A 16196-nucleotide genomic window follows, 5' to 3' on the forward strand; every position below is an offset into this window, starting at 1 on the left:
GTGAAGTGACTTGTTATAGATCACACAGGAAACCTGTGGCAAGACAGAGATAGAATGCTTGATTACCCATCCTATATTCTGTCAACCCCAATATTAGGGACTATATTTTTATTTAGCTCATGCTTTAAAAACTACCATTTAAATAAGTAACTTATCTTTTTTGTCAGTGAATATTTTCTACTGGCATAGAAAAAACGATGGGCTGGAAGTGACTTGGGTTACAGGCCTTGGTTTTATGATTGATTAGTTGAATGAAACTGGACAAGTCATTTGATTTTTTTACTTCAATTTTCTTATCTTTAAAAGATAAATAATAATATAATTATAGGATTATAGTGTTAGAAGGGAGCTTAGAGATAATTTTTCTAAACTTTCAATTGTACATATAAGGCTGATGAGGCTCAGAATGGATATGGCACATTTCCAAGGTCACTCAACATCTTAGGCTTGGATCAGAACCTGGTCTCCTTCCACTATAACTCACCTGCCTCTCGTCCTGTCTTAAAAGGGCAATGGATGTGATTGTACTTTGATAGGTTTAATAGTGATATAAATGAAAGCTGCTACTGTTCTTCCTTATCATCATGATAGCCTAAATTCTCTACTATTTAGAAAAGCATATAAACACTCAGGGATACATGAGAGGTGTGGTAGACACAAGCATATTTCTGGGTAGTAAATTTCTTCCAAGCAACTGCCTTTTCAGTCTTTCAAGAGAGGAGAGAATGAAATTCATTATTATTAGAAATATTACCATTACAATTATATGAAAGGTTATGTTTTTGATGCCCAAAGAAAGTTTAGAAAGACTAGGTGGGAATCTCAGTCAACCAAAGGCAGGGCCTCCAACCAACGCACCTTTTGCTTTTTTACCTGGACACACCTTGCAGCACTTTCCATCTATTTTTTGAGGATACTTGCAGGGGTATCGATTGGGGCAGTGGATTTTCTTACACTCTTGCTTGGTGACATTACAAGTACATAGCACACACTCCACAATGCCAAATGCCCGGAGGTTTGGGTGCCAGGACTCGCCATGAGAATAGGTCTTTCCATTGGAAACACACACTGAAAGAGAATGCAGAATTAGCAATTAAAAGCTAAGGAGCTAAAATGGAGCCCTATATTCAGAACCCACGCCCTGAACTATTTAACATATCAAGCATCCTTTGTTCTTGTCATAGCCATGGGGCTATGTTTACCGAGTAGTATCTGTGACCAAAAAACAGCTTGGGCCATATTCTACTCTCAGCAGCTTCTCCAGATTCTTCAGCAGCAGCTTCTGGATGCTTATAAATGGCCTCAGACATAGTAGGCAGTCCATAAATATATATATATTTTTGAGACCGGATCTTGCTCTGTCACCCAGGCTGCAGTGGTGTGATTGTGGCTCACTGTAGCCTTGACTTCCCGGGCTCAGGCAATCCTTCTACCTCAGCCACCCGAGTAGCTGGGACTACCATGCACCGCCATGCCGTGCTTTTTTTTTTTTTTAATTTTTGTAGAGATGGGGTCTCCCTATGTTGCCCAGGCTGGTCTCAAACTCTGAGACTCAAGAGATCCACTTGCTTCAGCCTCCTAAAGTGCTGAGATTATAGGCATGAGCCACCGCACCCAGCCTATATATATATATATATATATATATATTTTGAGATGGGGTCTTGCTCTGTCGCCCAGACTGGAGTGCAGTGGCGCCATCTCGGCTCACTGCAAGCTCCGCCTCCCGGGTTCACACCATTCTCCTGCCTCAGCCTCCAGAGTAGCTGGGACTACAGGTGCCCGCCACCACACCTGGCTAACTTTTTTTTTTGATTTTTAGTAGAGATGGGGTTTCACTGTGTTAGCCAGGATGGTCTCGATCTCCTGACTTCGTGATCTGCCCGCCTCGGCCTCCCAAAGTGCTCGGATTACAGGCGTGAGCGACCGCGCCCAGCCACACACACATATATATATCACACACACACACATATATATATATATGAGAATAAATGAATGCATGAAAGCAGAGTTCTATCTCCAGTAGAATGTAATGTTAATATTTTCAGTTCTATAGAAAATTTGTATGCCTTAAGTGGATGTGCTTCCAGGCATGAAAATTTCCTTGGGAGATTTGCTTTCCATGGAGGCTAGATGCAAAAACTACTGCTCTTCCAAAAGGGACAGTTTCTTCCGGATCCTGAAGCAAATCCATTCAGAATGTCAAATGCTATGAGTCTGTCTGATTCACCAACACATATAAGTATGGAGCTTAATGGTGTTGGGCACTCTTTGGTGTGGGAAGGAAAGTGATAAGTTAAGATTGAGAGGGAAAGGACCAAGGCCTCCTGGGCAACTTGTGAAGGGATAGCCTTTTATGCCTCTAATCTTCAGGCAATTTCCTCAGTCTCCCACCTCATAGTGGCTATAGATATTTGGCTACAGCTGATCACTGCTTGCTTCACAGATATCCTTTGGCAGTCTGACATTTGTTAAGTGGGAAGTTAAGTCATTGCCCCATATCTTCTGAAGCACCTTAAAAGAGCAAGCATCTGGCTGAGTGTGGTGGCTCCTGCCTGTAATCCCAACACTTTGGGAGGCCGAGGCAGGAAGATCCCTTGAGCCCAAGAGTTCAAGACCAGCTGGCAAACAAAGGGAGACCCCAGTCTCTACAAAAATAATAATACGAAAGTCACCAGGTGTGGTAGCGCATGCCTGTAGTCCTAGCTACTTGGGAGGCTGAGGTGGGAGGATCACTTGGGCCCGGGAAGTCAAGGCTGCAGTGAGCCATGATGGCGCCATTGCGCTCCAGCCTGGGTGACAGAGTGAGACCCTGTCCCCTCTCCAGACCCACTGAAAAAAGGAGCAAGCATCTAGGATGCAGGCTGAGGGGCCTATAAAGGGAAGGGGTCACAGGAGCATCTTTCTATGCAAATCAACACCAAATATATCTGGCTCCTACTATAAGGCATGGAGCTAGGCTCCAAGATAAGAACTGCACAAGGCTGCAGATGGGGAAGTCTGAGGATGACTTATCTCCCTTTTTGAGAGTGCTGAGACATTGTGGAGATTTCAAGTCATGACTAGGACTGGGTGTGTTTCTTATTATTCCCATCACCTCATCACACCCAGGGAAACCTGTTGGCATCCCAATCAACAACATCTCTAGGGTGGGTTGTATCACTTCAGGCTGGGCTGTTGGGGAGAAATAGTCCCACTTGAGGCATTTCTAGGAATTGGCTGATTTGGCTGCAAGACAATGGCCTCAGAAGGATGAATCACTGGGCTAGTTCTTTCTCATCAAGTCCACTGAGTCGCATTAAGAAATAAGAATAATGTTGGCTGCCTTTTCCTGTCCTTTGCAAGAGCTGCTAGGATACTGGACACTCTAACTGGTCAACCCATGTAAAGATTTCCAATAACCTAAACTGGAGTGGCTCACAATGTTACAATGAGACAAAATGGAGAGCTGACACCTCAATTGTGAGGTCAGGGCTGTGGACAGGATCACACAAGACAGGCCAGTTGTGCTGTTCACTCTCCTGCCCTTACCTCTTTTTTTCTCCCCAAACAGTGACGTTCCCTTCTAGACAATGTGATCAAGTGGACACACAGTATGCTTCAAGAAAATTTAGGCTGGATTCAAGTTCAAAATGGTGGATTCCTATTATTTCTCTTATTTGATGCTAACAAGGAGCCAAGTAGATATATCAGAGGACCACATTATTAGCGAGAGATGTAAGGAAAAGAACGACCCATGCTGAGCAGGGCAGGCAGGATTCCCAGTGTTATATAGCTAGGCTCCGTCTCCCCCGAACATTTGGACTAAAGGAATAGTCTAGACTGGATGAGAGCTCAAACTCTGCAGTGGAATGGGGTGAGGTTAATTCTGGACAGGGAAACATAGCCCTCTCCTTACCCCAAAAATTATCGAGATGATTTTGAATCATCCAGCTTGGGAGCTGGGGGTGGGGACAAGTGATTCCTCGGTGAACTACATTAGAAAGGTCAGAACAGAACTGTTGCATCCAAATCAGTGGGGGCAAATGAATAAATGTAAACCAGCTGGGGTTTTTGTAGGACATGGAGAAAATCAAGGGATGAGCCTCTGCCCTGAAATTAAAGAGACCTTGTGGAAATTATGGGATTTAGGATTTTCAAAATCCATTTCCCTACGCTTTTAAAAGGCTTTGAAATACTTTCACAGCAAATGGAATCTATTGGAGGCAATTTAGAATTGAAAATCTAACTTAACGTAACTCTTCTTCCTGATTTCATAAACTTATCAGAAATCCTTGGAACTTAAAAATAATAAAATACAAATCAAACACAGATCGATAGTAAGTATTTCCAATTCTTCTAATACATCACCATTTTCCATTAACAGTTTTATTTTGAATGTTTTTTTAAGCCTGCAAATTTGAAAAGCAATTTAATTTTTTTATCTGTAATCTGAAATTTACATCTAACTAGTAACAGATGTGATCAACTAGCTTTGGCTTGACTAGTTTTGTTGAGATTTATGGTAGGAGTTCTTCGTAACGGACTGTTTTTCACCCATGTTATTCAATCATTTGGTTTAATAATTTATTACTTTTAACCCATTCAGAGAACTGCTTTTGATTTGTTTTCCCTTTAAAGGAAACAAAACATGTTTGTGGTTTCATAAAAGGAACCAGCTGAGCCCTTGCTCCAAGGAGCTGGTTGACAGGAGGCCTAAAAAAGTAAGAAGCAGTCAATTGTTTGATTGAGTTTCTCCTCCCTGACTCCTGCTACTGGTGTGTGGCGGGGGTGGTGCAGGTGGAGGCCAGAAAATGCTGGGCAAGAAGAAATTGGAAGCTATGGAAGTCTGTGGGTGCCTGCTGTAGCCAGATGATCAACTAAGTGGACAGCATGTCAGTCTGTCTTCCTGGTGCTCAGCCAGGTGGTTTTGGGATTTCTCACTGGATTACTCTTTTTCCTTTTTAAAATTTTTAATTTAGAGACAGGGTCTTACTTTGTCACCCAGGATGGAGTGTAATGGCACAATCATAGCTCACTGTAACCTTGAACTCCTGGGCTCAAGGGATCCTCCTGTCTTAGCCTCCCAAGTAGCTAGGACTATAGGCACTCACTACCATACTTGGCTAATATTTTTTTCATTAAATTTTTTTTTTGTGGAGTCTTATTATGTTGCCCAGCCTGGTTTGAACCCCTGGCCTCGAGTGATCCTCCTGCCTCAACCTCCCAAAGTGCTGGGAGGCATGAGCCACTGCACCTGGATTACTCGTTTCTAAGGATAGTCTCATACGCTACACATTGAACCAGAATCTGAGTGTGGGGCCAGGAATATGTATCTTTAACGAGAGCCCCAGGATAATCTGGGGTGCATTGAGGTGTGAGAATTGCTATTTCTAAGGTATAGATAAGAACTTCAGTGATGTTTGGCACTGAGTACCTTTGAATATTGGGTCCCCTACTAAAACACAGACAATCACTCATTCTGTTAAAGACCCAAGAAATTTTCCCAAATGACCTACAATCCCCAGGGATAATTGAGAAAATACAAGAGGCTGTTAACAAAAGGGGCCGCACTATGCTCTTTTGGCTGCATTTAAGGAAGTCCAAAGAGTCTCCTGGAGTCACCTGACTATACCCGCTTTATGGACTTGATGCTAAGTGAGCCACAAGTGAATATGGGCTATTCCTGGGAGAGAGGGTCCTTTCCCAGCTCCAGCCCTGCAAAGACCAGGGCTGCTGAAGCCCTGTTGTGGAAGTATACAAAAGAAGGATGCCCTTTACCTTGTCCATGCTTGTGTTTGTTATTGATGACAATTTGCACAATGGTTCCTGATGCTTGCTGGGAATCCATAAGAGCTCCCCGGTGACTTCTGGCTCCAGGAAAGCGGGACAGACCTCCAGCCTGTCGGCTTGGTGGAGGATCATAGTGAGAGCGGTGGTAAGAATGTCTCTGTAAAATAACAAGAACAAATTCAGTCCAAAAGCCACCAATGAGATCACAGAGATTAGGTTATATACTAGAAGTCATTCAATAATTTTGACTTATAGTGGTGAGCTCTGATTTCAGCTGCATGCTCACCTACACCAATAGAAATAGGGATGTGGTCATGTAAAAGCAGCTGACATTTTTTTCATTAAGATTTTTTTTAATGACAACATGCTGAGGTTTATCTCTCTTCTTCTAAAAGATAGGAATAGATTCACAGGCAAACTTCTCAGGGAGAAAAGAGCCAAAAAGGCTAAAGCGTCCTTCCTGCTGCCAAGACTCTCACATTTCAGTTTAAGAGTTAAGATAGTAGTCTGCACGCAAGGCAGAATGTGAATAGAGGCCCCAGAAGAAGTAAGCAGTCCTGTGCAAATCAGGAGGAGAAAAGAGAGAGCTTCTAGTTGGGGAGGGTTTGTGACCTGGGCCATGAAGGATGGGTAGACTTTTTTACAGGCAGAGTGTAAGGGGAATAGTCCAGGCAGAGGTTTACAAGTTGAGAAGGTGAAGCAGAGAACATCGAGTCCATAAAAGGGAACAGTTGCAGGATAACATTCCAAAAGTGGGTTGAAGCCAGATCATGGAAGACTTTAAGTGACAGGCTAAGGGGTGAAGACTTTATTTGGTAAGCAATAGAGGTGAGGGCATAGAAGGCTTTGAGGGATTTTTTTTTTAAAGTTAGAGAAATAATGTAATCAGAACTGTTTCAAAGCATTGAATCCTGATCATGCACAGGGTGAACTGGATAGGAGGAAAAGATGAGATTCGAGTATAGTCTTGATAAGATGTACTGAGACTCTAAACACAGGTAATGGCATAAGATCATACAATGCAGTACAAATACCCTAGGTATTTTATAGATAGAAGAATTGATAGTACATGACAGTATTGGCATGTAAGCTCTACGAAATCAAGGACTTTTTGTTCACTGCTATATCTCCAGTGCCTAGATTTTAGTGTCTGGCATCTAGAAGGTGCTCATCAAATACTTGTTGAGGGAACAAAACTCTGGTACCTAAGAAAAGCTTAGAGTCTTGTCATACAAGTAATCTTTCAGCAAGGGTTCAACACATATTATGACCAGACTATTGTGCTACCCACCCCTCTCCCAGGAGCTAAAGTAGGCTGGGGGTACAAGAAGATGAAATGAATGAAGAATGGAACCTTAAGGCTTAAAGCCAAGTGAGATTAATTATATTTTATAGGCAATTGTTAGGGGTGAAGAAGGGGGAATCCATTAAAAAAATCTTTCACAGGCAATTGAAAAGGAAGGTCTTTATATTCAGTGACAGAAATAGTGAGGAACCTTGGGAAGATAGTTATGGGGTCCCCTGACCATATCATCCCATAAAGCACTGATTAAAGTTATGGGCCACAGACACACATGTTGCAAATTTCACTTTGGGAAGTATTGCTGCTCTCTTGGCAGGAAGGGGCCACTGGTAGGGGAAAGGGAGAGTAAACAGGACCTGAAGTAAGAGGACCTTTTTTAGCCTTTTGAAAGACGTTATTCTCTCTATCTAAGAAGAGCCTATGTTGGTGCATTGCTATCAAAATTCACACAAATAAAAATTTGCATCGATTTGTTTTCATGCACATGGATAGGATTCTCAGTGCAAATATTTCTCATTCCCACAATGGCTCATACGTCCTTTTCTGCCATAATCACTCACATTCCACAAAGTCCATTACAGGTTGCTCTGTCCTTTTTGAAGTTTGGCAAAGTTTTGCCAAAGGAACACAGAGAGGACGGTTTGGCTGGTTGGTGTCCCACTGATCCTAAAAAGAAGCAGTTGGACTGGGATAGAATTAGAGAGGGAAGGTTGTTGACCCAGGATAAGCTGCAAGTACGAGAAGTTCTCTGACTCATGATGGTGAACACAAAATAAAAAGCTATTCTTTAGCACCAATGTCTCAGACCTGGGACATATGATAATGGTAGGAGAATGATCATGATGAAAAAACAAAATCCTCAAGAATTTTGATCACAGGCCCTATTGTAGACCAGTAAGTACCCTAGAACCTAATCTTGTTGAAGTCTTTTGTTTTACAGACAGAGAAACTGAGGCCAGGGAGGAGAGGCAGTTTATTCATGGTGACAATGAAGATTGAGTTTTTGGAGATGGTAGGAGTGTAGGAGTAGGGGGAAGATGAACAGAAGGAGGAAGAGAAGGAGAAGAAGGAGAAAGTGGAAGAGAGAATGTCCAATCAAACTCAGTGGTCTATAACCATTTGACTAAAAGCTGGTCCAAAGAGAAGTTCTTTCAGATACAGAAGTTCATTCAGCTACAATGTTCACAACCACATACACCACATACTCCACTTTGGCTATACACTAAAATCACCTGGTGAGCTGTAAAAAGTACTCATACCTGGGTCCCGCTCCGAGGTATCCTTATGTAAGTGGTTTGGGGGAAGGCCTGGGCATTAGGATTTTATATACTCCCCAAAAATCTCTGGTTTGAAGCCAAGGTTGGGAATCACTGACATAAAGGATTTTCTATTTGGGGGCTGGAGTGGGTGGTGGTGGTGTGTGATTTTGATTTAAGGGTAACGGTTCTTTTAGAGTTCCTCCCCTAAACAAATGAAAGAGACTTATGAGGGGCCATTCTGACCTTGTAACTCAGAGCAAAGGAGAAAAAGGTTATTAACGCCCTGAAGTTGTAAGTGAAATTGGAGCTTATCTTAAAAATTAGCTGCAAATAGGCTGCTTGAGAGAGCAGGTCAAAACCAGTTAGAAATGACCATATAGCTATGATCTTTTATTTTGCTCAGTATTTTGGTATTTTTTGATTTACTTACTTGAAAGACTGAAAAATATTTCAGGCTTTAGAGGCAGCTCTAAAACAGTTCTTTTCCCGTGTTGAAAAATCCCCACTATTGTAGAGGCTCCCCAAGAATTTCATGTTCTAAAGTCTAAAATATAAAAGAGTTTTATTGGTGTAGACAAGAAAACATCAGGGTCCAGAATGGGCCCTCATGTTTGTGATACTGTACTATAGATTTTCAAGATGTTACCATTTGGGGAAACTGGGCAAAGGGAATATGGGATCTCTCTGCAAGTGAATCTATAGTTATCTCAAAATAAAAAAAGTTTAATTTAAAAAGCGGCTTCAGAATATATTCTAATCCATACAGCCATTAAAACATTGTATCTTAATCACTACCAACCTAGGACTATCCCTGGCTGGAAGACACTTAGGCCAATTTCCTTCCCAAACCATTGTTCTGACAATACAAATGAGACATGGATTTTTATGTTTCATGTCGTTTCTATCCCAAACCCTTTCACTTTTTTTAATGGTAAATTTCAGTGTAATCTACTGGGGGCAAAAATCAGGGCTTGGCTGTTGTCCAAAACAAAATTATGCATGCTTTCATGTTTTGGCTTTCCAGTCTGCGCCTACTTCTTCCTCCCCACATTCCACACCACTCCACTCCACACACACACACACACACACACACACACACACACACACACACACACACATTCCCCACCAATGGCACGAGGACCAATTCATGAGAAATTACAACTTAGAAATCAAACAAAAACTGTTTCAGGTTTTTACAAAGGAGTCATATTTGAACCACTGGTTCCCCTTCCTGTGCACTTCATAAAACTTGCTAAGCTGATGGTTTTCAGACCACTTGGCAAAAGAAACCAGTCAGCTGTATTTCTGTTGAACAGAGGTTTTGCTGGTTCCCAGTAAATAGGAACGGTTTATGAAAAGGACAGTCTACTGGATAAGAAATGTGTTGTTAGGGCTGCCTTTTCTTCTTGCCCTGAGGAAGTTGGGCCTGCAAAGGATATTCAGAAGGGATTCTCCTGTTTTCTCATTTTAGGCTGGTCAAGAGCAAACAACAAATTTGAAGAGTTTATCTCTGATTTGAGACAAATTCCTGTGCATTAAAATTAATGAGGAGCCCCCTCCCCACTCCACCATCACACACATTTTACGCCACCTCCCACACCCATTCATTCAACATTTATTTATTGGGTGACTACTATGTGCCAGGTATATATTTTTCCATTACTACAGATGCTATTTATTATTCAAATCATATCCCACAATATCCATTCCTTTTAGAACAAAGGGAAATATTTATTTATAATAAAGTGAAACCATATGGCCATTTTGGTCTACCAGGCCCAAATGTTTGTTTCTAAAGATAGGTCTTGAACTCCTTTGAAAATCAATAACTATTTCAAGGGCCCACATTCTGTACCTGACCTTTTTTGCTACAGGAAGTACTGGATTAAGTCCAGGCCTATCAGTAGGCCTGTCAATGAAGCTGAAAGATAAGGGTTGGAGTTGAGGGCAGTGTAGAATGAAGTCAAGAAGAAAGGCTAATTCATGGCATTACCAGCAAGACTGCTAAGGTGGCCACAGTGCTTAGTGTGGGGGTCTCTCAGGGAATAAGCCACATAGCTTATGGTGACTAAACTCTAAATTTGGTTTAGAATGACATCTGGTTGACAGCCATTAATTCAGCCACTCTCAACTACCTACCACAATAAAAAATAGGGGCTGAGAAAAAGAGGAACACACAACACAGAAAACTGAGACTGACATCATCTCCTGTCAGGCTCTGGAAGGAATCTCACTTACTATAAAGCAGATAGAGTTGGGTGGAGAAAATCTTTCCTCAGAGTTTATATTAACAAGCAAACAGGGAAGTCTACCCTCTCTTGCAGGATGCTGATTTTTTGAGATGTCCAGAGTACTGTTCTCTAAACCCCCTCTCCCCAATTCTTCCGCAACTATTCAGAAACAGCAGTGTCCAGAAAATAATACTGATAGAGAGTAAGACAAATAGAAATGGTTCCATCTCACTGCTGAAGCTTTGGGTTGGGTGTTGGCAAGCTGGGAGCATGCAAGTCAGAAGTGGCCCATGTGATGACCGGGAAGCCCAGCCTCAGCAGCACTGTGATGTTTGTATGAGTCATTCTACTGCATCCCCTATCAACACCTTCCTCACATGCTCAATATCCTCAGGCTTGCCCTGTAATTCCCTGGACTCCTGCCTTATATTCAATCCTTGCTGAGATTTTCTAAGGTTTTAGAAAATCAATTATATTTTATTACAAAACTAATTGATGCTTATAGGAAAACATCAAATTATACAGAAAATATAAAGTAAAAAGTCAAAATCTACCTTTCCTCTTGCCCACTTCTACTCCTTTAAGATTAGCATACCTGACATGTTGGTATGTGACCTTCCAGATTGGTTTATATGCATTTATATACATGCACATACAATTTTTACATAAAGAAGTGATAGTGTAAAATTTCATTCTGCACCTTGTTTTGTCACTTAATATATCTTGGAGCTCAATTCACTTTACTACATTTAGATGTACCATATTCTTTTAACAACTGCACAGTGTCCCATTAATTGGATGTACACACCAAGTCCCTAGTAGACATTTAGGTTGTCTCCATTTGTTTTGTCTTTATGAAAACAACAACGCAGTGAATGTCCTTGCATACTTTTTTTGTGCAAGGATGTGATGAACACCTATTTATGTGCAATGGTCACCACTGTGCATTTTGTATGATAGATTCTTTGAATTGGAACATCTCCCTTTCAGATTTTAAGAAATTTGTAGTGTAAATCTTCTTAGACATATATTTTTAGAGAGGAATTCTATTTTATAAATTACTTCAAAATACAATAGAACAAAAGATGCCATTACTTACATAGACAGATGCCTACTTGTGAGGCTTATTCTGAGATTAGTGCAGAGAACAGAAGGGAGACATTACCAGGCTGAAGAGAGGAGAATCCAGACTGCTACCTTTCCTCTTTTCCAGCTGTATGACTGAGAGCCTAAGGCTTGGGAGAGAGTTTATGTGGACATGTCTGAAGTACCTACCAAATCCCGCCAAAAAGACGGTTGTGTCTTACAACCCTACAGAAGGTCCTCACTGTTGAGGATAGGAGTGACCTAGCTTCCTTAGAGAACACATAAAGACTTGGCAAGTCATCCTGAAAGAGCACCAACTTCTGACCTAGACAAAGGGCTGGGGCTATAGTTTCTTTGTGCACATTTCCTGCCTCCAGTTACCAATTTTACAGTGTACTTAAATGGTTTCCAGTTGGTGATGACATTCAAAACTTTGAGAAAAGGGAAGAAAAATGGTGTTAGAAATCGGACCTTTTTTTTTTTTTTTTTTGGATTTGCTAGAATAGTAGCCACGGGGAGAGGAAAGCTTGGCCTGATGCTGTGGAGTGTTGAATTATTTGAGCTATTCACACTTACTGCTTCTCTGTTGGCAGGCTGCCGGAAGATATCACCATCAGAATGTTCCCATGACAATTCTCCATCCCCTGTTTATTAAAAAGAAGTAAGGAGAAAATCATACATTCATAGAAGGGAAAGTTATCACCCTTGTGACCCAGCAACATTTTTGGTACTATGATCCCAAAGTTCTTGAAGTGTTTTTGCTTTTGTGGCTGTCCTTCAAAAAGCGGCTATGAAAGATTTATCTGGGTGTGCCTCATTTTTCAAAACAACTCCAAAGAAAGTTGCCACTTTCTAAATAGATGTCCTAGCAACATTATGCAGAATTTGGAAAATAAAAGGAAAATAATCACTTTCCACCTAATTTAGCCATCATTGTCACTTTTGCTCATTTTACTTCGTGACAGTTAAGTGTTTTGCAGGTCATATTTAACTTCTGTTTAAACTACCATTAAACAATGAGTTTTGAGGATTTATCTGTCATAATTTCTTATCACACACCTTTCTCTAGGTCTACATGACCCACTCTTTGTACAGAGAACTCCTTATCACTATCTTCTAAAGTAACTGCTTATAGGAAGAATATTCTACTTTCAGCCTCTAGAGCAACAAACACACAAGAGCTGTGGATATACCTCAACTGATTAAAAAACAAGAGGATAATTTCCAAGAATATTGCCCTTGTGTTACCTCTGACCAAGCAAGCGAATGGGAAGAGCCTTGTCTTAGAGATGTTTGCATCACTTGAAATGAGTACTATTTAAATTATATATATGGCTGAAGATAAACCTAATATTCAACATATATTTTATAAGATGACCAGAAACACAAAAAAGTATAAGTACTAAGAATTTTCTATTCTGATTACTCTCTCAAGCCTTCATAAGAGTAACAGGCCGGGTGCAGTGGGTCATGCCTTTAATCCCAGAACTCTGGGAGGCCGAAATAGGCAGATCGCTTGAGCTCAGGAGTTTGAGACCAGCCTGGGCAACACAGGGAGACTCTGTCTCTACAGAAAATACAAAAACTAGCCAGGCATGGTGGTGTGCACCTGTAGTCTCAGCTACTTGGGAGGCTGAGATAGAAGAACTGCTTGAGCTTGGCAGGTGGAGGTTGCAGTGAGCCGAGATGATGCTACTGCATTCCAGCCTGGGCAACAGAGCCAGACCCTGTCACACACACACACACACAAAGGGTAACATGTTACCGGTTCAAGCATGTAGTAGTAGTGTTAGGGGAAATTAGGTAGTATCATAGGCTTTTAGGGCTTGAAAACGACCTAAAAATTAGTTTGATAGCAATATTAGAATCAGGCAGTGACTTCTAACAGAGTATGGCTGTAAATCTTCATAATTCAAATATTATCTGATGAAAAATAATGAATTTTGAGGATTTAACTAGTTGCTAGGTTAATCTTCATAAAACAGTAAAACACCACTTTGATTGTATAATCGTGTCATTCCCTGATCAAAACCCTCAGTGGGTTCCCAACCAAGACTCTCTACAATCACCCCCTACCTCATCTTTATTGAACACCTACCTCCTACCCAATGATCTCAGCTACTCTACAATGGGAACCCTTTGAGCTACTTGCTCTTCACTGAACACTGGACTCCCATTGTTGCTTCTGTGCTTTAGTTCATGTTATTCTTCTTCTGAAATTACCTTCCATCTCCCATGCCCCATAGCTCCCCCATGCCTGTGGAAACCATTTAGGTTTTCTCTCCTCTACAAAGTCTTCTTCAAACACTCTTACATATTTCTGATTGCCTAAAAGACTAAGCATCCTGAAGTTTTAGAAGTATAGAGGACATCAAGCATAAGTTTGTCCAACTGCTCCATTTAACAGAGGGAGAAACCATGGCTGAGAGGGGAAGTAGCCATTCAGAGTCTAATAATGAGTTTGTGAGAATTAACACCAAAACCCCAGGTTACCTGGCTCCCAAATAGGTATGTCCATTCCATAAGAAAAGGGTTCATTACCTGTGTTACTATATCACCATCATCTATAACAGTGCCTGATACATAGTAGTCCCTCAGTAAATACTTGTCAAATGATGGAACTGGGAGGCCTTCTCTGACCACCCTATCTACAATTCCAACCCCCATCTGATATTTATGCTTGCTCTTTGCTTTTTCTCCTTAGCAGTTATTACTATCTTATATTTCTTATATTTTATTTATTTTGTTTATTGTCTGCTTTCCCCTATTAGAATTCCCCCATGACAGCAGGGATTTTTGTCTATTGTGTTTACTGATGTAACTCCAGCATCTGGGGCAGTGCTGGGCACATAGTACTTATTCAATATTTGTCGAATCAATAAATACTAAAACACTGAACAATATTTATTACTGTTAAATGCTTTCTGGGCCTTCCTTGTCTCCCTAGAGAGTCTGTAAATTCCTTGGAATGAGAGATTACGTTTTAGACCACCTCTGTATCTCCTAGACCACTGCTTCTCAAAATGTGCTTCCTGGACTAGCAGTATCAGCATCACCTGGAAACTTGTTAGAAATGCCAAATTTCAGATCCCAACCCATACCTACTAAGTCAGAAACTCAGGATGGGGGCTGGTGATCCTGGGTTTTGACAAGCCTTCCAGGGGATTCTGATGTATGCAGGAGTTTGTGAATAACCAGGCTGGAGCACTTAGCATATTGCTGGGTACACATCAGGTGCTCAATATATGTATTGAATTGAACTGCAGTAAAACATAGAGAATTAAGTGCTTGGTCAATAGTATATATACTCTTCTCTGCCTGTTTTATTCCATGTCTGAGGGTAAACTGCAAGCCGAACTCTGTGGAAACCCTGACTGACTACTGTAAAATAAAGATGATTTCAACTATGTTTATAACTAGAAAATTATGCCCAAGAGTCTGTTAACATGCTTTGAACACTTATTGGGTGAAGAGCCTGATACTACAGCAGAAAGAGGAGAAAATCAGGCTGGGCTCTTGCCCTCAGGATATTTACGCCCAGGTTGGAGGTGATGGGAAATCAATATAGGAAACAGCCTAAAAACACAGAAAACAAAGCAAATACAAACGAAATACACATGCTTAGGAGACACTGAATGGGAGGAGTGAGCAGTCAGATGTAATCGTAGAAAGCTTCCTGAAAGAACCATTAAGTCACATTTTTAGAAGCAGATACTGCACAGCATGAACAGACAGTGATATGGGCAGACAGTACCTCAACTAAAGGGAGTGACATTGGCAAAGGACCAGAGCTTTGTAAACAGCAAGTCACATACTGGAGACAGCAAGCAAGGTGTGGCTTGAGTAGAAACTTCAGATATGAAAACAAGAGAAATTACGCTGGTAATTGAACATGTAGAGAGAAAGGGAGGAGAGGGAGAGCGAAGGAGGGAGCGAGAATGACAGTGGGGTGGGTTGTTGAGGTAAATAGGGGTAGTAAATAATGTGCTACTATTTGATAGCACAATAGGGTGACTATAGTCAATAATAACTTACTTGTACATTTTAAAATAACTTAAAGAGTGTAATTGGATCATTTGTAACTCAAAAGATAAATGCTTGAGGGGATGGATACCCTATTCTCCATGATGTGTTTATTTCACATTGCATGCCTGTATCAAAACATATCATGTACCTCACAAATACATATGCCTATTATGTATCCACAAAATTTTAAGAAAATAATTAAATTGTAAAAAGTAAACAGTAAAAATTCGAAAAAATATAAAATTTTGTAAAAGGCTGAAGAATTCACATTTGATTATGTTGCCATTTTTTTTGTAGGGGTTCCTATGATAAAAATGATATTTGTGGAAGCCTATTCTGGCAATGGAGTGTAGACCAGTTGGGGAGTAACTCGAATCCAGGAGGCCATACAGGAAGCTGCTATAGTAATATGTAATAGGCCATGAGCATCTGTGCAATAACACACAAGAAGGACTGAATGAGACTCCTACAGATGAAAACAAACTGATAAGACCCTGAAGGAAGATTTGATGATGGGGAAGG

The 16196-nt window shown here is 40.9% G+C and overlaps 1 protein-coding gene across 8 annotated transcripts in view; it reads right to left on the reverse strand.

The window, feature by feature from the left end:
* CHRDL1 (chordin like 1) overlaps positions 1-16196 on the reverse strand; it is a 122049-nt gene that overhangs the window by 14119 nt on the left and 91734 nt on the right. For 5 of the 8 annotated variants that reach the window (XM_012498669.2, XM_003262193.4, XM_030807248.1 and 2 more), the window contains exons 7-9: positions 12225-12292; positions 5758-5926; positions 859-1068 (exon numbers count right to left, since the gene is read on the reverse strand). In XM_012498669.2, the coding sequence (XP_012354123.1) occupies positions 859-1068; positions 5758-5926; positions 12225-12292 (447 nt within the window). The remainder of the gene's footprint in view (positions 1-858; positions 1069-5757; positions 5927-12224; positions 12293-16196) is intronic. The other 3 variants (XM_030807247.1, XM_030807245.1, XM_030807246.1) reach the window with 1 other exon arrangement.

Source organism: Nomascus leucogenys, chromosome X (assembly GCF_006542625.1).
Source record: "Nomascus leucogenys isolate Asia chromosome X, Asia_NLE_v1, whole genome shotgun sequence".
NCBI lineage: Eukaryota > Metazoa > Chordata > Mammalia > Primates > Hylobatidae > Nomascus > Nomascus leucogenys.